Genomic DNA, 23,498 nt, shown 5'->3' with positions numbered 1-23,498 from the left:
GACCCCTATTTACGTGTTGGTAGCCCTTATGAGTACCATAGCCCTACTATAGGCAGTATTATTTTCAGTTTTTACCATGGTTATTCTTTTTCCACACTTCAACACAAAAGGAACACACTTGCTTTTGATCTCCAGGGTGGGCAGATCTTTTATTGACCCCTGTGTTGAGTAGAGCATGGGGCTGAACCACATGTACTACCAATTCACTATCCATCTCCACATCATCAATTCCATCCCTAGAAGTGATCTCTATGGCCAAAAATATGGGGTACTGTACAAAAAGGAAAATGGAAAACAAAATGATGCTTCATGGTAGGTTAATAGAATCAGTCCATTTTCGGCTTGGGCTAATCTCACTGCAATTCAAATCTCTTGAAACTGACTCATGAGTGAGGGCTGCACGGTGCCTTACAGCGCTGGGGTCATGAGTTCAATTCCCGACCATGGCCTTATCTGTGAGGAGTTTGTATGTTCTCCCTGTGTTTGCGTGGGTTTCCTCCGGGTGCTCCGGTTTCTCCCATACTCCAAAAAAAACCATACTGGTAGGTTAATTGGCTGCTAACAAATTGACCCTAGTCTGTGCCTGTCTGTGTGTTGGTGTGTGTGTGTTAAGGAATTTAGACTGTAAGCCCCAATGGGGCAGGGACTGATGTGAGTGAGTTCTCTGTACAGCGCTGCGTAATTAGTGGCGCTATATAAATAAATGGTGATGATGATGATGATGATGACCCTCACCTCATACCAAACTTTTTCTGGATTATTGAGACTCAGGCAAAGAATGGAATGACTCCAAGTGTCTTCCTCTGCTATCTTCAAGGATGTGGTGCTGGTCATCAACACTTGATAAGCCCTTCCCAACTGTCTACTGGACAATCTGAGTGCAAAAAGTTGGATCATTACAGGTTTAATATCGTGATAGTTAGTTCCTGGAATATCTGGAGACTGCAGTTTTAAACCTTTCTGTTGCTGTCTGAGCTGTTTGCTAATTTTAATGAGATATTGGACAGACACTGTTACACTTTAAATCATCCTGGGGATCTACCGTCAAGTATGGTTGTTGACCAAAAAGTTCAAAATAATCAAATAGTGACAGGTTAAGAGGTGGTCTTGCAGTGGTTCTGACGCTGTGCAGTACTAGTGGCAATGCTCCTGGCCATCCTAACCCAGTCTAAATCATTACTTTATTCAACTTATTCTTGATAGTACCATTAACTCTCTACTTTCCCACTCGCTTGTGTCCTGTAAGGATTGTGTAATTTGCTATCAATGCCCAAAGGGTTACACATGGTCTGTGTCACGAATCGGGATCTTAGTCCTGTTTACACCACTCGGCGGTACCATATCACCTCCTGGTCGAATGCAGCATTCTATCCTGGGACAAGCAAATTGCCAGTGCAACACTTTCCTAGTTCCTGGTTCCAGACTCCCACAGTTGCTGTTAGTTGCTGCTTTAATCCTGTCTGCTGTATACAGATGTCAACCATGATCCTTCGTGTGAATTCAGCTTCACCCTGTTTGCTGTTCTATGGATTTTTCCCATTAACCCTCTGAGTGAGTTCAGAACATTGTGTATGCTGTTATATGAACTGCAAAACATTAACCCTCTGTGTGAATACAGCTTCATCCTGTGGCTGTTATGAACTGCAACCATAAACCCTTTGTGTGAATGTAGCTTCATCTTGTTGCTGTTATATGAACCGCAAACCATTAACTCTTTGTGTGAATTCAGCTTCATTCTGCCTGCTGAAATAAATACTTATTATTTATTCCTCATGTGGATTCACCTTCATTCTATCAGCTTATGTACAGATTCCAGCTGTTATCTTCTGTGTGGATCTTCTCTCATCAATCTATTCCTGGCTCTCCTACTGACTGTGGTAGTTGGTTGCCATTTCTGTGTCTCGGGGTACTGACTTCCAGTTTCAGGCCTAAACCAGGTTCTGAGTTGTGAGTTGTCCAGGGCCAGTTCCAGGCTTGGTCTGTTCAGGAGGTTGCCACCCCTGTATATCCTCTGCCTGAGTTCTGAGTCTTCCCAGTCCCAGTTGTGGTACTATATTTGCCTGAGTCTCTGAGTTCTTGGAGGCACTGAGTCTCTGGTCGTGGGTTCAGGTCCCCCCTGTTCCTTCGTCCAGGTTCCAGTCCATCAGCTCCAGATTCCAGGCATTTATTTCAGTACGGAGTCCAGTCCAGCATTTGTCCTCCTAACTTCCAGTATACGGGATTAGAGCAAGCTCTATGAGCAAGGCATTCATTTGGCCTCCCAGTTTCCACTACACTCCTGCCGCAGCTAGCCCCAGAGGTCCCGAGATGAATCCCAGAAATCTTGTTGCCGCGAGAGTCGGAAACCCATCACCTGGAAAATGGGTACCCCGATCACTCACAATATTTTTGGGGATACCAAACCTACACACAAATTCCTGCAGGATTTTTTTAGCAGTAATTACAGCAGTATCAGTTGCGGCCAGATAGGCCTCTACCCAGTTAGAAAACAGTTCAATGCAAACCAACACAATTCCTATAAGGCGTTAACTGTATGAAATCAATCTGATTTACTTGGAAAGGGCCGTCTGGGGGGATGTGTGACAGTCGGTTGCTATAGCCTTTCCTCTGTTCTTTCTCAGACAAATAAGACATAAAACTCTTACTAGCAGGATGAAAACCCATAAGCATACTAAATGAGTCAACCAGTGCACCACTACCTTTAAACTCAGAAAGTATGCTTTTAGAGCTACCAGCCTACCCATTCTATCTTTCCATAAGCATGTTGCATCCTATCCACAACCCTTCAACTTCTAGAGGACCTTTTAGTGGGAAACAAATTTATTGCATTCTGATTAGTTTTTGTGCTGAGAGCTTGAAATACCAGCAATTTATTTAAGTTGCTGTCAGTGTGTGTGTGTGTGCTTGGCATTGGATGACATCTACCTTCAGCTGTAACTGGATGGCTGTCAGTAGTCCTTGTATGTTTTGTGCATGTAGTATGGGTGTGCCTGTTGCTGTCAAAAAGTTTCTCAGGTGCCACAGAGCCCAAGAGTCATAGACCACCTCAAATGCATACCTGAAATCAGTGTAGATGTTTACTGTTTCCCCTTCCATTGACTCGCAGACTTTTTCCAGTGCCATTAGTTCTGTGTCTTGTGCCGAACGTGGCAATCCTAATGGTTTGGCCTTTATGGTGCCCCTGTCATTTACTACAGCATATCCAGTGCACAAGTCTCCTATATCTGTTTGTCTGTGACAGCTCCAGTTTGTGTAAAATGTTGTCTGCATCATCTACAGGGATGTCGCTGATGTCAGTCTCGCTGTGAAAGTCTAAGTTAGATACTCCTTACAGTCATGCGTATCTACACAAATGTCAAAATTAATTTCTTCTAAATTTCTGATCCTCCCCCCTCTGTGCCGAATGTACTGTAGGAAATTAGCGTGATTCAGCGTGTTACAACTTTTGATAGTGACCTTTGCTGGTGGCATAAGGGCAAGTTCCCACTTGGTCTATCTAGCAGATGAGATATGCCTTGTATGAGCTGAATTTAAAATTGCAGTCACTGCATGTGGTATGGGTACTGTAAAATCATGACCCAATACTACATCCTTGCTCATCTCTACTAGAAGAGCAGCTGTATTACTATCCTTAAACAGGTGGAGAGATAAGCTACAGTATCTAATTGTGACTGTAGTAGGCTACAGGTCTGTTATTGTCACCATGTCATTGTGGACTTCTGACGCACAACCAGCACTTTCTGTACAGAATAGGTCAAATGGCTTTCCATAGTCTGGTATTCCCAAAGCAGGCGAACATGTCACTTTCCTTGAATGCTAGAAAAGCCTGTTCCTTTTTCTCAGTGTGTTGTACTCCATCAGGCTTGGTAGGGGACTCTAGCTCCTGCAATGGTAGTGCCAGAATAGAGAAACCTGGGATCCATTGCATACAGTACCCACACATCCCTGTTTTTTTAGTAGGGTCATGGCTAATATGGCCTGTACTCTGTCAGTTGTCAGGTATTGTAGCCCCTATGTTAGACAGTGTATTTATGTATTAAAGTATTTAACTTTTGTCTGGCACTGCTGTAATTTGTTCTTGGCAAACTTGTGACTTGTTTCTGAAAGATGCAATTTACAGAAGATTATTTTAGGTTGTGGAAAATTCAAACAAATCTGAACACAACAATAAATCATCAACATATTGTATCAGAACAAAACCATAGGTAGGCTGAAATGACTGCAAACAGTCATGCAAGGCTTGAGAAAATATGCTACAGCTGTCTATGAACTACTGAGTAAACCATGTCCAAGTATATTGTATCCCATGATAAGGAAAAAAAAGGTATTGGCAGTCAGGGTGTAGAGAAACAGAAGAGAAAGCAGAACAGAGGTCATTTACAGTGAAATGGGTTGCAGAAGGAGGAATTTGCATCAGAATGACAGCTGGATTGGGTACTATGGGGAATTGGCTCTCAACTACTGTGTTAATCCTCCTGAAATCCTACACTAGTCGATAGCCCCTCTCCCCACACTTCTTGACATAAAAAATTGGACTATTGGTCGTATTGATACTACATATTAAAATACTTCATTGTAACAGCCTCAAGTTTGACTTCTGGTTTCAGTTGTATTATTTTTGGCTTTTGCCTTCTTTCTTTTAATCGCACCACTTCAGGAGCTACATTTACCAGTGTCTTGTCCATCCTTAGTCCATATGGAGCCATGTATTTGTGATCACATTTGTTCTACCCTGGATGTAACCAAGTCTATAACAGAGAGATTCATAATTAATCTTTGTAGGATCATTAATATGTCCTCCACTTCCTGGACATTATTTTCTGGAATATCTAAACATTCCTTCAGAAGTGGAGTATATAATACATCCTAATTTGCACAACATATTTCGGCCAAGAAGGTTAATAGGAACTACTGCTGGAAGGAGAAAAGAGTGTTTAGGTTGGAGTGACCCAATGGTAACTTTTTCCAAAGCAGTCAAAGGGTAATAGTTCACCTTGCCTTTTACTCCCACATCTGAAATACAAGGGAGAGGTCAATACAGATCTAGGCCTCCTCATATCATATCTGGGAGTTTTTTTTACTTCCTGCAATGTTAATTTTCACATTTGTGGCTTCTTATCAGGCTTACCAATTAACTGTACTGGTAGTAGCTTATGGGCATGGTCTAATGCTCATAGACCAAACCTCCCCTGATTCTGCCTGTCTATATGGCAGTTGCATGCAGCGTCGGTAATAGCATGTGCACAATATCTGGCTATGTGTTCCAGTTTTCTACATGCATAGGAAACACATATGGGTGCATGCGGGTGTGTGCTATGAGGTGCACTACCCTATGAAAATTGGGTATTTCTTCAGCTGTAGTGCTCGGATACTTACTGACATAAATGTGTACTCTGTTGCTCATTTCTCTTAATATTTCCATCAGGGAATCCACAGTGATTCCATTCCAGTTAGAATAAGCTATCTGGACTCTGACCTTAAGGGCTTCTTGAACCATCCATTATCATGGACACAGCTACTTCCCTGTGATGTGCATAAATTCCAATGTTCATAATTCCCATATACCTAGACATTTCATCTAAAGACCTGGTGAAATAATCAGCTGCCCCCTCATGCTCCTTATTGTAAATATTTTAAGCCATTCCCTAATTACTGGAATGACATTGGCTAATTGAATATTTACACATTCTATAGTAATTTGATTAATTTCATCAGCCAGGGCAATATCTTACTCTTATTTATCTTCTTAAATACATTTGGGAATATCAATACCATCAAGAAGACAAGCCCTGAGCAGTATACGCCAATCTTTGTTGGTAGGCTCATGAGAATTTCCGAGGTTTTTAATGAATTTCTGGCATTTTGTCAAATCTTTTTTTTTTTACGGTTTGGAAAATCTGAAATTATAGATCGGAGCTCAGACCTACTCAGAGATAATACATGGCCACATTCCTAACTAGTACTACCCCATCATTGTCAGCCCAAACAGTTATGGTACACATATCTTCTGGTGCAGGAATGGGTGATTCTAAAGCTTCAATTGGTTTCACCACCTCTCTGTGTGTAGCCATATTTTGCATACCTAACCCAGATATGCTTGCATCATTAGGGTCAACCATGGCATTTGGGCTGAGCATTTTACTTGCCTCTCCTCGATACACTGGTCTTGTGCATGCAGTATGTTGGAAATGACGATCACGAGGGATGGGTCATCTTCTTTTCCCTAACTTTCACTTCTGCAAATTTTTGGGATTACAGGGTACATTTTAGCAGTCTTGGTGATACAAGGAGGCAGTGGATTTACGAGTGCATTTCTTAGTACTTAGCCTTGTTCTCCATTCTTCACCCTGATGCTGCCACAGCTCCAAACTTTCTATTTGCTTTAACCTTTGTTTTCTAGATTCTAGCATTAATGAAACAGAGTATAATATCTTATTTTCTATTTTTATAAGTAACTGGACTTTACTTTCCTCCCCTACCTGTTATGGTATGCTTAAATATAAAAACAGGTTTTACTCTGAGAAGCTGCCTTCATTTACTTGTCAAATGCTGTGAAACAACTTTCTGTGAAACGGATTTATCCTCCCCTTAGAAATCTATTAAAAATCCCACATACAAAGCTAGAATGTCTCTTAATCTGAAGTATTTATGGATTTTATAGTAGCTGCAGTGTGAGACAACATGGCTGGCACCTGAGTGAGCTTACATAATTTGATGAAGTTTGGTTAGTATATGTGAAGTTTGAAAGGAATATATACATGTTATATCATTTGTATTTGGTTTGCAGAAGTTAGAATATTGCTGAGATTATGGGCGTTTTTGCTAAAGCAATGCTGTTTTTGAATGGATTGAAATGTGTGTGCCGTGATGGAAGGTAGTTTGCTGACATTAGGAAGTTTGTACTAAAGCAGTGCTGTATTTGAATGGATAGAAATGAGTGTGTGGTGATGGCAGGTAGTTTATAATGTGAAACTTTTTAAGTAATGCATTTTAGTGCTGAAGAAACTGAGTTCATTTGATGAGATATAATATGGCAGCAATGCGATATACATTGGGTTTAGTGTAGACTGTGTTTATATAGAAAATGAAGGTTGATTTAATCCCCCAATGCCTTCAATATGGCTGCCCTTGTAAGTCAGTATGATCCTCATGATTGGACAAAATCCCTCCTGTATGAGACACATAATACCTGTGTTATAATGGTAAAGGTTTCCATGTGAGTAATGGCTGCTAGACAAAGAGAAGTGTGTTGTAGCCTTGTAGTAATATAATGTATTGTTGAAGTTAAGAACTGGGCTTCTTGTACGGTTACAATGGTTGCATTGTTACTGATGGAGTTTTAGTATAATTATTGCTAAAACTGGCTGTATAGCTTAATGCGGACTGTATTGTGTGATATGCTTGTTATGTAGTTGTGTGCATATGATTAGTAATATACTGTGTATGTTTTATAGATTATTACTTAAAGACATGGGGATTGAACAATACTAATGTACTTTGTTAAAGATGGCCCCATTGGGCCATGTGCTAAAGATGGCAGCCATTGGGCCATGTGCTTTCTGATAGAAACTGAAATTATCTAGATAACAAGGGAATTGTAACTAAATTTGTGATACACACACACACACTGAAATCTGAGATTCATACGCAGATAAGAAAGGCACATATAACACATTGATAAAACAGTTGTAGTAGACAATGCATGATGTGATATGTATTAAGCATTCTGCACTGTGTTATGTGTTAGAACTGTTGCTGAAAATATCTATTGTTACTAAGAATACATACTATCAAATTTAAATTTGCAGTCAATTGTTCTGTAATTGCTCACCAGTTTTGCCTTGCACTTAAAATTAATACACAGATATCATGATTTTAAAGTATGCACTTATGTCCACTATTGCCCCTTGCTGATCATGTTTTTCTTTTAGAATGTCACCTCTGGAACTGTAGATTGTGAAATATTTAGCAAGTTGGTTGTCGATGCTCCTGCCAAATGTACGATAACAACCAGCCTTTCCTTCAAAGTAACTGCGATCTCCTCTTTCTGCCATGCTGTTCATAATTATAGGCAAATAGAGCAGCCCAGCACTTTTATACATGACTGTGGCCATCTTGGAATAGTATTTCTATAATTAATTAATGTATGAGCCCCTCTTTTACACAGTCATTTGTACTTTTCCCACTAGCTGTAGTTTGGCTGAGTTTCAAACCTTATCATATTAACAAGTTTTTATCTTGTTGGTTGCAGTTCTGCAGAGGTTTTGATTGAATATCCTACACTACGAGTTCCAGTGATGACCAGGTTTGGTAGAGGGATTGTTCTACAGGAGCTGTAGCCTTCTCTTGGGGTGGTTTGTGGCTACAGGTCTGAGTCAGTCTGGTCCTTGAACAATGAAAACGTAAACATCTCTGTCCAACTAAGCCCCTGCTTCAGAAGCAGGGAGGTATCATCACAAATGTTGCTTCATAAGGGGTTGAAGGTTTCATCTTCATAAGACTTCCTGCAGCAATAATCTAGTAAATCTTCACTGCTTGTCCACGGAATATGCTCTGCATCTCCCGTGCCTCCCAGGCAATGCTTTCTTTCATCACCATCTTATGCAGTCATGAGCTAGTGACTGGGCTATTTATATACAATTTTAACTGTAAGCTCTAGGGAACAGGACTCTTATAAGGTATCGTCTGTTTCAGTGCATGTTTTTGCTTGTTTTCATTGCATAACAGAATATATTGATGCTATAGAAGTAAAGGGATAAAATATATGTGGATCAGTTGCTACACTGTGCTATTTTATTGTAACATTCCAGGGACTCTATACATACATACTCTATAAAACTGTTCAAGCTCTTACTATTTCTCGTTATGTACTTCAGATTCCAGTTACTCTGGATTGTATGCTTTTCTCCATTATTGGGGTTCTGCAGGGATGGGGTGTGTGTGAATGAAGCTTTATTTTTCTTTGTTTGTATTATAACTCACCCATATATTCAGTGTAGTAGTATGTGCCTGTTAGATATGTGTTTATCTGAGGAGGTTAAAAGAAATTCATTGATATGTGATTGTTTATTTCTGTGCATCGGATTACAATAGATAAGGAAATAGTTTGAACTTTAAGAAGGGAGGGAAATCTAACACATTTTTTGGGGTTTTGAAAGTTGTCAAGCCTGAGCTACAATGTATATAACCCTGCACACGCTTATTTAATCCCATTGAAATCCCCTGCATAGGAATACCCTTGCACTTTATTGGACCTTGAATTATTGCAGGGATAGAATTGCAAAGTTCGGGTTCGTGAAGTTGATAAAGACTTACTTAAAACACATCACAAACACCTGAAATTTCAATAAGAGTATGTAGACTTTTTATTTTCATTCTACATATATGAAAGGTTTTCTTGGTAGTCTTTCATGGTTGTTCGGTCTCCTTTCTCTTTTCCCACTGTAGTTGGATTTGGAGAACTGAACCATGAGATACTGCTTGGGTATATACAGTGTATGTTTGGTTTCCGTTCGTACACAGTTTGTTATTTCCTTTTGCATTAGCAATTGAGCTTTTATTTTCTCTCATGCACAATTGCCATATTTCCTTTTAAGAAAAGCAATTTCTATATAGTGCAGTGAGTGACTCGTTTGACATGTATGTCTATGTTGTTGGTTTGTTACTTACATATTTTCTCATTTAGAACATTTAGGGCTAGATTTACTAACCGTTTTCAATGGTTTATCTAGTGGTTTTAAAACCCCCAGTTTTACTAAAGATCAAACCGCCAGTAAACCACCTTAAAACCACAGTTTAACAAAGCAGCACATTACAAATCTCCAGCCCGATTTTTAACATGCTAAAAATACAAATCGTCAGATTTACCAAGCAACGGTTTGACAAACAGCTGTAAAACCACCAGCAAAGCTGCCAAATTAAAGATGGTGGTTGTGAGAAATGAGATTCCGTCAAACAGAATGTTGTTTGTCCTATCTTGTCATTCATAACATAAGAGGAGCCACCACTGACTTATCAATTATTGTGGAAATCATTATTTATTGATTATGGGCACACAAGTCATTTAAAATTATCTTTCATTATATCAAGGGGGCATTATCATTGTATTAAGGGGAAATGATATTGGATTGCTAATGGGGTAGTATTTATGATGGGTGAACACTTACTATATGACACTACAGCATCAGCATGAATTTGCACCTTGTAGTGCCACATGTGTGCACTATAAATGTTGCCCCCATCATAAATAATTATTGCCCCAATTAGCAATCAAATATTATTGCCCCTTAATATAATTATATATTCATATTGTCCCCATAATATAGTAATACAAATATTACAATTATTATATTATTGCCCCTTAATATAATGAAAAACAAATTGCCCCCATAATTTAATTATAAATAGCAGTGGTTTTGTAAACACAGCCAAAAAAGGTGAAATTTAATTAAAAACTAGCTAAATTAAACTCTATTATATATATTGAATTGAATTATAAATACACACACATATATATATATATATATATATATATATATATATATTAGTAACAACAATTTAGCTGGCAATTTGCAGAGGAAGGAATCAAGCAGGGTAATACATTAGTACAACAGTGCACCTAAACGGGTGGAGGACATATGTGTCACAAAATACTGGTATAGAGTCTGATCTTAAATTACATGGTTTGGAGGTGGCTTTTTCCACAGCCACAGGTCCTGTCTGCAGTAAGAGTAACCAAACAGAAGCAGCTGATGAGAACTCCTTTTTAAAGGGAAGATGGGAGTGTCACCTGCCCATCAAGCTAGGGCTGTGGGAGGAGTGTCAGGGTTAAAAACTAGTTTGTTTTACTGTTCAGTGTGACCGATTCTAGAAAAGCTGGCCGGTGTCTAGAGAACTGGTCTCTGTTTATTTGGAGTTTAGGGTCACAATACATATTTGGAATACTTATGTTGTCAAGTACTTTCCATCATCTCGACATTAAAAGAAAGTAATAAGGCAAGAAGTTGTTCGTGTGTGTTTCATCAGAAATGTGCTCTAGCCTATATATATATATATATATATATATATATATATATATATGTACACATATATATGTATGTATATATATATATATATATATATATATATTTATATTATATAGATACAATATAGGACGGAGACAAGCTGGAGTACAAATTAGATTGACAGCACACTTCATTTTATGTTTTTTATAGCTCTATATAAGAAACAGTCCATCAAATTTGTACTCTGCTGTTCCCATTTTGAGGAATTCCCAGAGTGGTGAACAATAACTTTTTCTTTTTGATAAAGTTAAGCTATATAAAAATACTAATACCTCTATAGTACCAGCCCTTTATTAAACTGGATGAGTATAGGGAGCCCCACAAGAGTGAAGTCTAGGCCCAGGCTAGACAAGCTTGACCACTTCTCTCTATTAACTGGGTCCGCTTGACAGAGTGGTACCTGGACCTAGCCTAGTCAATGTATTACTGGAGCATATATATATTACAAGGACCCCCCCCCAAAAAAAAATAATCCAAAAACCTGCTACAATTACAACTGCCCCAACATATGTTTAATAGATTTACCTGTCCTGAAGCCCATGTAATTTTAAGCGGGCTGACTGTAGTGGACCTACTACTTTCTTTAACTGTTTCATAAAACCAACGTCTTATGGTTTGAACTGAGTAGGGTGAACCCTAGTTAAACACAAGATGTCAACAATATGACACAGTGATGGGTAACAGCTGTACTGAGAATTCTGACACTTTTGTAGTAAAAGTGTCTGGCAGTAGACAGAGGGCTAAATATGGCCAGCACCTCAAACATGGCAGGAGCTTAAGAACAGGTATGGGATACACTCTATTAGACAGTGTAGGAAATGGTTTAAGATAAAATAAGGGTTATATTTATGCATGCAAAGCTAACAAGAACTCTCCAGAAAAAAGTTAACCTTCAAATATTACATGAAATTAAAATGCCAGGCTTATTATATTCAAAGGTTTTCTTAACACGGTCATGACCGTGGTCACAAGTGGGGATGCATGAACAAATGAAAACATAACCTTTAGTATCCTTTTAGTGATCACTATAATTGGTGTTCAGAAGTGTAGGAACCACACAGTACACATTGTATTTATTAGTGATATAGTGCAGGGATAACTAGACCCATATCTCGCTACGGTTTAAATGTATTCATCATGATTATAACACAGAAAGGAATCAGAATAGTTTAGAAGCTTTTAATATAGCTTTTCATTATAATATAGGGTTGGATTAAGGCTTGTGGATTGAGGTTTATGATTTTCTTCTACATTTCACCAAGATTTTTTAATCACCTTTTTCAAGCAACTTAAGCTGGGTACAGACTACAGAAAATTACTACAGATGCGATTTCTGTAACGAGTTTACTAACGACTGAAAGTCCAGATGATCATGCAGGGTTATATGTACACACCTACATGATTTACCTTCAGGTCTGTGCTCTTTATCGGTCATAACCATCTGCTGAAAAAATCATGACTCTGCACACTCTATAGAGATCTGCCTACACTGCTGGTCCTGAGTGTATACACACTTCCCCGACCTCGTTCCATCCTTGATGGTGATTGTTAGTCCGTTTATAAAATCAAATCAAACAATACAATGTGCTTTGGTACGATAAAGAATCATTTTGAAGGGGTACACACTAAAGCAATATTGGACTTAACAGTTATTTATCGTGTGTTTGGCATGATAATTGGTTGAAAAACCAGACGATTATCAGTCCAATCAAACAATAAACAACTGTTCGGCCTGACAAAGCATTAGTGTGTACGCTGCAACGATTAACAATTATTGTTCCAAAGCACATCGTATCATTCCATTTAATTTTTAAAGTGGATTAAAACTGTTGTTCGACAATGGAACAATTTAGTTCCAGTTTTGCAGTGTGTATGCACTCATGACCAGCAGTGTCCATAGATCTCTATGGAGTGTGCAGAGTCACAATCTTTTCAGCTGAGTGTTATGATAGATGAAGAGCACAGATCTGAAGGTAAATTGTGTAAAAGTGTTTAGTGTGTACACATGAATTGACATGCTGATCGGGACTTTTTTTTGTTCTTTTAATCGTTGGTAAAATTGTATAAGGATATCGATTCAGGAGGGATTTTGTAAAGTGTGTACCCAGCCTTACTTAAGTTTCCTCACCTCCTGTCTGAGCAGCATAGGAGCAGAATGCATCTCATTGCAGCTGTGGAATGGCCTGCCAACAGGTAAGTGGGGGAGGAGAGGGATAATAAGGATAGCCAAGAGGGGGAGAGTTGGAGAGAAGAGATGAGGAGGGGAGAAGGGAAATAAGAGACAGATGAAGGGGGTAATCTCTCTCTCTATTTATACTGTGTGTGTAATAAATATATATACCGGTATATATATATATATATATATATATATATATATATATATATATATATATAAAATAAAATTTAACTTAGCTAGTTTTTAATTTAATCTTCTTTGACTGCTATCTACAAAACCACTGCTATTGGAGAATGAAGTGAGTTGGAGGGGGGTTCAAGAGACTAGAATTCCCCTTTAAATTAGTTACATATTTGTTTGTTTTTTTATTTGAATATGCTCATTTAAGTAAACAGTTAATAAAAAGTAAACTTTATATTATCTATAAAGTCTTATGAAGGCTTTTCAGTATATGTAATAAATTCAGTAAATGCAAGCTTATACTGTCTTAAAATGACAGTAATGTGTTCTTTGTTTTATTTTTCTTCCAGGATGTCATCCTATAACTCTGTCTTTCCTTTGCAAAATTTCTGTCTTGGGGAGTCTGACATGGCTTCAAAGTGTCCATCAGCTGAAAGCATTTGGTGTCTGCTCTGGAGCTTGTTCATGAGGAGAGTGCAACCTGCGCTCTGCGTTAGAACCAATCAGTCAGCAAGCTTCTCTGTTGTCATGTGATGGCAGAGGAAGGAGAGTTTGGGGATTGTGCTATGAACATGCATAATGTTCAACAGAAATGTTCCAAAGCCTCTCTGGTTACTACATCGTATGTCATGTGACTATGTTGGCTAATGTCATGTGATTACCATAGCAACCACAATAATTTATGTAAATAAACACACATAATTTTTTCCATAGGATTGCAGCTTTAATGTTAAGTCAATACCTCTATTAATATGTGAAACACTTGCTTGTACTGACTGTCACCATTTGATATTATTTAGTTTATTATCTATTACTACTCTTAAATCTTTTTCATTTGGAATTTACATAATTTAGTGCAAGAACTGTATACTGTTTTTACAACCAGTTTCATGACTTTCAAATGTGTCTGCAAGGAATGTCGTCTGCTGTTTTGCAAGATTCCCATTTGTAATTTCCCCCCCAGCCTGATTTTACAAATCTCCTCCCTCTCTTCACAGACCCTAATGGCCCAAACCCAACCCACAGATCATCTGTGTAAATGAAGAAGTGCACAACATAGGTGTACTCTACAGTAATTTAAAATGGTCATTGTTAGTTATGTTGGCAGACATACATAAAGAAATATGTTAAGATGATGGAACAAATGACAATCTGCCACCCTTGCAATTTCGCTGTCCAAGGCAGGGGCCTGTGTGGCATTTCCACAAGTCTAGGTTGTTTACAAGGAACACACCATGCTTTATATGTAATCTGAAAAAACTGTAAGTGCAAAAAAGCTACAATGTATTCCACCTTGTTCTACTTTATAATGTTGCTACTGTTGCTTTACACAACCACTGAAGAATAATCTTATACCCTTTAAACACTGATATTGCTGGGGGCAATGTCTAGTAACTCAATATATGAATCAGAATAGATAAGCTAGTGTAACAACGTACTAGTCCTGCTTCTTGTCATATCTCCTTTATATTATTCACTAAGCTTAGGGTAATGTCCAAATAAATCAATAATAGTAGAGAAAAGGAAAGATTAGAACTTTTGTTTAGAGTAAAACAAATATCTGAATACTTAGACTGAGGACTCCACTTTCAGGAAAACCTTTTCCTTGTTGTCCTTAGTGTGTTCTAAATAACTATTTTGTTAAATGAAGCACCTACTTCAGTGCACCCATTTCCAAAATAAATCCTCTTCTGCATCTTCATAAAAATGATTGATGACTCTAATGCATAGCAATTGTCCCTAATTTCTGGAGTTCCGGGACTTTAAAGACTTGACTTGAGGTTTATTGCTGCCGAAATTGTCCCTATTTTCTTGATGATGACCAGCTGTACTATACTTTCTCCCTTATTATGCATAATGAATGGCATTTTATAATCCTTTTTTATTTTCTGTTTATAAGCTAATATGTTTATACGTGGAGTACTTAAAGTGATAAAACATTAAATTATAACCAAGTGCAATAAACATTACATGATGATGACTGTAGTACACCAGGGTCAGTGCGGAACTACCATTGGTGTAGACGGGCCCCATAGAGTTAATGGGGACTTCTGCGTGGCATATGCAGAGGATCGTGGACCCCGGTTCCCTCCTCCCCACCTACCTGCATTGGGGCCCACAGATCGCTAGTTCCGCCTCTGACCAGGGTCATCTAGACATTACTGTACGTCCCATACCTAAATGCATATGCTCAGCAGCAACATGTCCTTGCATTGTTTTATTTTATTTTGAAAGAATACTAATGTATGTTAATGGTTATATTTGATCTGTATATAAATATATAATTTTTACATGTAATTTACCATACAACTTGTTATTGATAATAGTCTGGCATGCCATTATGTGGAGACATGAAAAACTGTTTGGTTCAAAGAATCTTTGGGGTGACAAATTTTACTTTCTACCAAGCTAAGTATAAACATTCTAGAGTGATGCGACCATCCAGAGCTAAATACTGACATTCATTATATGCAGTAATGGCGAGAGACCAGATTATTTTACAGTGAATGAACATTTCTGGTTTTACTTGTGTTTAATTTTTGACTTGTGGGTAGTTATTTTCCCAAAAAAGGGCTCTACCCTACTGTCCCATAATTCTTTATACAGATACTTTAGTTTAAGTTAGAGCTTAGATACATTGACTCATTATTATGGTTTGGAATCATGTGTTTTTTATTAGTGGTAGTACAAAACACTCCAGTATTTCACGCTGCACAACATAGAGACATGGGACAGAGAGGTGGAGTCTTAAACCCAGCAGCATGCACAGCCAGAGCACTAGTATCAGGCCCAGTCATTACATCAGCACTCAATGCACACTTCAGCACTCCCTTTCTTGTTGGGGGAGTGGGGCTTAGACACTCATGTGTCCTTGTACACCCGTACACTCACTCAGTGACTCACCCACACACAGACATCAGATATCATTATTTATACAGCACATTGGGGGTTTGAGACAATTAGACTGCGACTGCTAATCTGCTGTCCCGACATCCTCTAAAATAGAAAGGGTACACTGATTTAATATTAATGGAATAAGAGCACATTTTCAAAGGGACTATGTAAAATCAGTGCCTCTGCTACACTTTGCCATATGGTTCATTGTTCTTGGATTCTGCTACTATAGTTCATTTCACAGCCCAACAATGACCAGAGACTGTTCACTTTGGCTTATACAACATGGTAAAATGAATGGGGGGCTGACCCCCTTAAGAAAGAATGACCAGACACACTATGGATGGGTTGAAGCATGTGGTCTGAAAGCTAAATGAAATGGAGAACAGTTGGTGTTGCTCTTCACAAACCTACAATTATGGTGGTACAAATAGCTTTTGGACATTTAGCATTTAGGCATTTGCAAAGGAGGAGCTTCTTTTACAACTGTTAAAACTGCTGAGCGTCAAAGATGCTTTCTCTGTTCCTTAGCGCCATATTGTATTACATGCTCCATTTAAAGGATGATGCGCCAATAGATTAGCTGTATGACACAAGTCCAATTTGAATATATCTTCTGCATCCACTTATTGATAAGTGGGACACACAGTTAATTACATACATGCACACAGATGGTTCACCTTACTCCTATGTTGTGTTTGCCCTAGGTATAGTCCCCCATGTTCCCATCTCTTTCCAAGATACCCAAAATGATGTAACACCAAGTTATCCATGATCTCCAAGATGAAAAGGCTGATAACCAGCAAATATGAGTAGGTTCTGCAGATCAGAACAAATAAGTCCTGACTTCTGGCCACCTACGATGGAATCTTCTGTGTCTGTTAGATTGAAATGGAGGGTAAGTCTTTATTTAACCTCTCATTTGCTAGATAAGTCACCGGCATTATTGTAATAGCCAATATTAGCAGAAAAGGGGTTAAGATATATCCTACAGGTCACCAGTAAGGAAAAGTAATATGGACCAACATGATCAGTCTTGCAGGTTAAGGGTTACTGGAGCAATGCTCTGCAAGTTTCTGCCAAAGGAAAAGGGTCATGAAGAAACTGTTCTTAGCTCATCTTGTTCCTCAGTCAGGGTAGATGATGAAACCAGAGAAGGTGCTGTATTTATTGGTATTTCCACCATGTACTTTGCCTCCATCCAACTTCACATATACCTCATCCCCCACATCCAGATGCAGTATTACGCTGTTGCTGGCATAGTCATAGTTCTGATCTGCATCCTGAGCAATGGCACTGGCTCGAACCTGCAGAGTAAATGACAACAATAACTGTCACAAATATTAACAGAAAACAATTACTAATAAACACTTCTTATTAATGAACTAAAATTGGGCTGTGAAAGAGAACAATGTAAATGCTGTTTACTGACATAATGGGGCATATTCAATTAGCTTTCCGGTCCGCGGGATCGCGCCGGAACAGCCACGCAACTTAATCCACGTTACCGCAATAACGTGGATTTTCGTTCGCAGCCCATAGGGTTGCGTACGAAAATCCACGTTAATGCGGTACCGTATTAACGGCAATAGTGCGCAGGATTCACGGTAACGCGCGTTACCGCGAACCGGAAAGCTAATTAAATATGCCCCTATGTGTCTGTATGCCTGAGAATTTACTCGTTTTATGGGGAAGCACAAGAATTTGTGGGTAAAGATGGAAACATCTGCAGAGGGAAAACTTCTTCTGATATGAGGAGCTGGGTTAGTCAGTGGTGCCCTTTGTGGGATAATTTTGCACCCACATCCAAAATTAGATTTTTTTATTGGACAAGATACTTTAAATTGGTTACAGCAGTGAGATAGGCACATTTACAGGTGACCTCCTGTCTTGAAAATGTTTGCCCCACAAAGTACTTGCATTTTACTGGAAGTCCAGAGGTGCCAATAATCTTAGTCATCTTAGACTTTCAATGGAACACCTTTTGCGCCTTCCAAGTGCACATTATTTCTACCAATGTAGCAAAAACATTCAAGCACACAAAAGTGACTTGTAATAAAGACAGTCCTTGGGGTATATTTACTAAACTGCGGGTTTGAAAAAGTGGAGATGTTGCCTATAGCAACCAATCAAATTCTAGCTGTCATTTTGTAGAATGTACTAAATAAATGATAACTAGAATCTGGCTTGTTGCTACAGGCAACATCTCCACTTTTTCAAACCCGCAGTTTAGTAAATATACTCCTAGTTGTCTCATCACTCTCATGCAAGATTTAAGACATGCATAAGGATAATATCTTAGGAGAAAACAGTAAAGTTTAAATTAAAGGAAAGTGATGCTCATAAAGTGATAGCTGGACTTTGAAGCAACATTTTCACTCTTTCCACCATACACATTTCCATCCAGACTCACAATCATGAAAAAGTAGGTGCAGATTGGTTTTCCAATCGCTGTTCCAAACATCCGGATGAGGCTGTGGACTTCTAAAGTAACTGTGTGAGGCAGACAGTTAAGCACATATGTGCAAATGTAAAAGTTTTGCACTTTTGGAAATTATATTTATTACATATAAGGCAATATGGAAATAACTTAAATGGTATAAATTTATTTAAAGGAAATAGCGCAGGGCGTTTATTTACATAATTGCAAATGTACTTATTTTTTGATATTGTGTGTATTTTGGTAAAGGAAATATCTTTTTTTCTGAGACCAGGGGAGGAACTTTGTTTTTGTTTTAACTTTGCTAGAGGAATTGCATTATTTCTGAGGTATATAAGCATTTGTTGAGGAAGTCTTTTGTGTATCGTGATGTGGGGAAATGACTTGTTTGGGGTTTTGTAATTTTTCTTTGGGAATTCTCAAGTGAGGAAATGTGTATTCTGCAACTGTCCAAAGAAAGGACCCATGTTAATCTCATGTTAATTAGACCTTTTGATGTGTGATGTCCAAACACACCTGGAGGCACAGGAAGGTTTAATTAGACCTGCTGTTAGATTTCCTCTATGTCTAAAACAAGATGCAGGAAATCACAGCAAGTTTTAGGATATCACAGATAAGTGTAAATATTGTTAGCTTTGCATTGCATGTAAATCCATGTTGGGTAAACATATTGTATCCTGATACTAAAAATAGCTCAGACCTCAGGTGGTTGGTTCATCTGTAAGGATGTGTCCAAAACTGTATAAAAAAGCACTGTTTTGTATTGGAAATTGTTCTTCTTGTTTCATCTGACCTGCTCATTGGTACCTTCAACCAGGATGAGCAAATAAATATCACATGCTTCAAAGATCTGCTTGGAAACTTCTCTATCCCTGTGACGTACATATTAGACACAACTCTAATACATTCCCAGCTGCTTTGAGGTTTGACCCAGCTTTCCAGAACCACCACTCTGCCCGCTACCCAGCAGCTCTGGCCAGTGTGATAGGCCAGGGGATCCATCCACAGCAACCCTGATCCATAGGAAAAGGTCAGTGTTACCAGCCCAGGTACACCAGTAACGGGGTACACTAGCAGCATCAGTTACCCAGAAGAAATCCTGTACTGGATGTAGATAAGGAGTCCAATGGTGGCAGCATTTGTAAGCCCCTCCTATTGCGGTTAGAGGGCGCATTTGGGATAACATAAGGAAATGGTGGCAAAGTGAGCCCAGCTGGTTCCCAGCAACAACAGACAGGGTGGCATAGGCGATCCATCCTGTCACAGAGATCATTAGCAGTCAGCAGCCCTATGGGCAGACTTATATTATATAGGATATAAAGCTCTATCAGAAAGTGACTAAGAAGTAAATTCATGAAAGAGCGAAAAGCGCTACTGTTACAGAATCTATTTTTCTTTGACCCTATACATAAAAAAGGTTGCCTGCTAATGATAAGTTTAGCCACCTTTTGTTGCTGAAGCCTTGTCATCAATGCCTTTGCATGGGTGAAGTTTATTTAATTAATATTGTGGTGACACTTGTAGGGTTCACAGGATTTGTGAAGAGTGATGTAAATTAAAAGTAAAAAGATTTGTTGTGGTATTTGCTGGATGAAGGGAAAAAAAAGTTAAAAAAAGTATGTGTAAAGTTGTGTATCTGACTATTTCAGTCAATCTGTGGGAAGCATGTGACTGATTAAGTGGAGTTCACCATCTTCATTGTCAAGTGTTTAATGCAGCCTAAACTTTAATCTGCAATATATATATACAGTGTGCAATGGAAAGTGCATTACACAAAACTTCTCCTTGACATAGAGTAACACTCCCCCTTTTGTACAGATGAATCATTTTGCAAAGATAAAGCCATATCTTTACACAAGGAACTTCCCTGACAGTCTGTGAGCATCTATCTAATCATAGATGCAATGGGCCTGAGTCATTAAGGAGAGCAAAACATAAAAAAGGAGCATCTGGGAAAAACCATGTTGCATTGGAGGGGGAGGTAAATTTAAAACATGTGGAGAGATTTATAGTTGGGGTAGGACATGTCCTAAATCAACTTTAAATTTCAGTGTAAAAATAAAGCTATCATATCAAGTATTTGTGTGCTAGATGAAAAAACAGCCAGCATATAACTTATGTGCAAAATAATAAACTAATTTGCATCCCTTGCATTGTAACATGGCTTGCCCCGGAGAACATTTACTCCTTTTTTTTGCCTTACCTTCCTTAATGACTCAGTCCCAATGAGCGTAAGCAAATGGTGCATGGTGGGTGTTGCAGCCTGAGTCCTCTGCTCTTGTGGCACCTAGTTCCCACTGTAATTACTGCTACAGTGGTTATAGAATCAGGGACCACACAATGTGGTTGTGGCTAATGCAGCAGTCAACTTTAAGAAATAACTGCTTTTATGTTTAACAAACAACTTTATAGATGATTTCTGGTATTAGTGTAATACTGTTTAGTTAAGACATTTGAAGCTGCTTTTGTAGAGTGTATTATTATTTCTCTATGTTAAATCTGTACTATAAAGAAAAGGTCCATATAGTACCTGCACCTTGAATGTCTCATGGGAAAATAGTGCTACAAGGCTGCAGTGTAGGGGCCCTTTATAATAGATCAGACAGCTCTGATATTCTAGTTCATTGTCATCGTATTTGACAAGATAGCAAAGTGCTATCGCTTGTTTCTCCTGTCCCTTTGGTCTCCGTCCAAAATATATTATTTCTTATATAGAATCTGGGTAGCAGTTATGAAAAAAGAGGTTCCCTCTAACACTTCAGTATCCCACAACATCCAGGCTCCTCTTTGTCCTGGTGACCCTGTCTTGGCTGATGCACACTGTGGTTACTATGCAGTATTGCCTGCATAGTAGTCTGAAAAAAAATGAAACTGGCCATTGCCATCATCAGATGGCGCTAGCTGTTGGGGTCAAGCTCTGAATTTCAGAGCAATAGGGCATTTTCACAATTCCATAAGACACCTACCTCCAATATCTGCTGCGATCCTCTAATAATAATCAGTCTTGTTAATTTAAAATGTGGCAATCCAAAGAGTGCTTTTATATGCAGTTTTCAGTGTATTTACCATGATGAGAACCTTTTTGGAGGTTCATAAATAGCCCCCCCTGATCTTTAATTTATAGAGCTCTACCTATATCTCATAGTAACATATTAGATATTTTATTTCTAATGCCACTTTATGGAAATTGCTCTACAGTTCTTACAGTTCTTTGTGGATGCAACAAAAGCCTCCTTCTATGCTAACTGATCCTCTACAAAAAATATCACAACTAAAAAGCAATTACTTCAAAAGGACAAATAAGTGAAATGCATTATGTCTAACAATTACCTACAATAGGTTAGTTTAACACAACCATAAGAGTATCTAACATAGGGATATATAAACCTAAAGTTCACTGTGCTAAGAGATATATTTTAATTGCAACAATCTAGCTATTAGAAGCTTGCATAACAATGGATACAAGTAGAACTGGAGCTGTCATATAGTATATTAATTATCAGTGCATTAGAGTATGCCAAATGTAGCCTAATGAGTGTCTAATTGTAATCAGTGCCACAATTAATTAAAATGTGTATTTACATTATATAGAAGATAAATACATGTGTTAAATGATAATTGAGGAGAGAAATTAGCTATATTTTTGCCACAGTCATAAACATTGTACTGATGTGCATAATAACTGATTATAACAAAATACGGGGTTGACTCTTGTACACGTTCCAAGTCTGACAATATTTTTATTTTCTTAAATGCTTCCAATTTTCTATCTTGTGAAGATCATATTTTCACATTTTTCCTTGTTTTCATTTCACTTCTTCTTTCTATCAGTCTGATCAAATCTTAAAATAATTTTTTAATATGTTGTAGAAGATGGTAAAAATACACCTCACTGGCCTCCATGCTTCTCGAAAGGGTAAACAGTTTTTCCAGACTATCTTTGCTTCAGTTGATTGTAAACAGTCCCCATTACCCTCTGCTTAATGCTAATCCTGAGGTAGATGCCTTATTGCAACTGGTATCCTCCAAACCCCCACCGCCACTTTAGGTTTTATATGTGCATCAAACCAAGGCCAAGACCTTTTTTTTGACAAGCTGTCTCAATACCTTGGGCAAGTTGTTCAAGGCCACCTCATTTTGGGTGCACAGTCTTCATGTCACTTGGGCTTGAAGAACTCCTTAGTCAAAGATTACATGCATTATTCATATCCACACAAATAAGCATATAATTTTGTATTCAATACCTCCAACTTTATTTCTCATGCGATGCTTTGGGAAATCCCATTAGGCAATTGTTCAGGGGACTCTAATAAGTGCCGATTCAGCTTTAAAGAAAAAATTTGCCCTGGGAATCTCAGATTTACAAAAGCAAAGAGCTTATTTTCTTTCCAAACATAAACAGAATCTAACCCCCGATTTGCTCTCTATAATATCTCCTTTCAGAGGATATCTAAAAAGCCCACCAATATTCTTAAGAAACGCCAACAACAACTTAGTTAAAGCCAACTCTCTTCAAGCCTACAAAACTTAGGCAGAATCAATCTGATTAGGTCAATGAAATCAAAACAAGGGGCAAACACCTCTGTGAGTTATAAACTTTTACTCAACTCTTTATAATTTTGCAATGCTTTTTATTTATTTTGGTAAAAAAGTCTTCCAGGGTTAGACTATGCCCCCTGTAAAGACCTGTCTGAAGAGGTGGTCTGGATATTCCCAATTATAGAAAGTATTAGTAGTAGGATTC

At 38.3% G+C, this 23,498-nt stretch overlaps 1 protein-coding gene across 1 annotated transcript in view; it reads right to left on the bottom strand.

The window, feature by feature from the left end:
• Window positions 1-16,074: 16,074 nt before the first annotated feature.
• Window positions 16,075-23,498, bottom strand: part of C1QL4 (complement C1q like 4) — a 49,772-nt gene continuing 42,348 nt past the window's right edge. The window contains exon 2 of the mRNA XM_075199626.1: window positions 16,075-17,621. Coding sequence (XP_075055727.1) covers window positions 17,442-17,621 — 180 coding nt within the window. The 3' untranslated portion in view covers window positions 16,075-17,441. The remainder of the gene's footprint in view (window positions 17,622-23,498) is intronic.

This window comes from Mixophyes fleayi, chromosome 2 (assembly GCF_038048845.1).
Source record: "Mixophyes fleayi isolate aMixFle1 chromosome 2, aMixFle1.hap1, whole genome shotgun sequence".
In the NCBI taxonomy this organism is placed as follows: domain Eukaryota; kingdom Metazoa; phylum Chordata; class Amphibia; order Anura; family Limnodynastidae; genus Mixophyes; species Mixophyes fleayi.
This window is presented reverse-complemented; position numbering and strand designations above follow the sequence as displayed.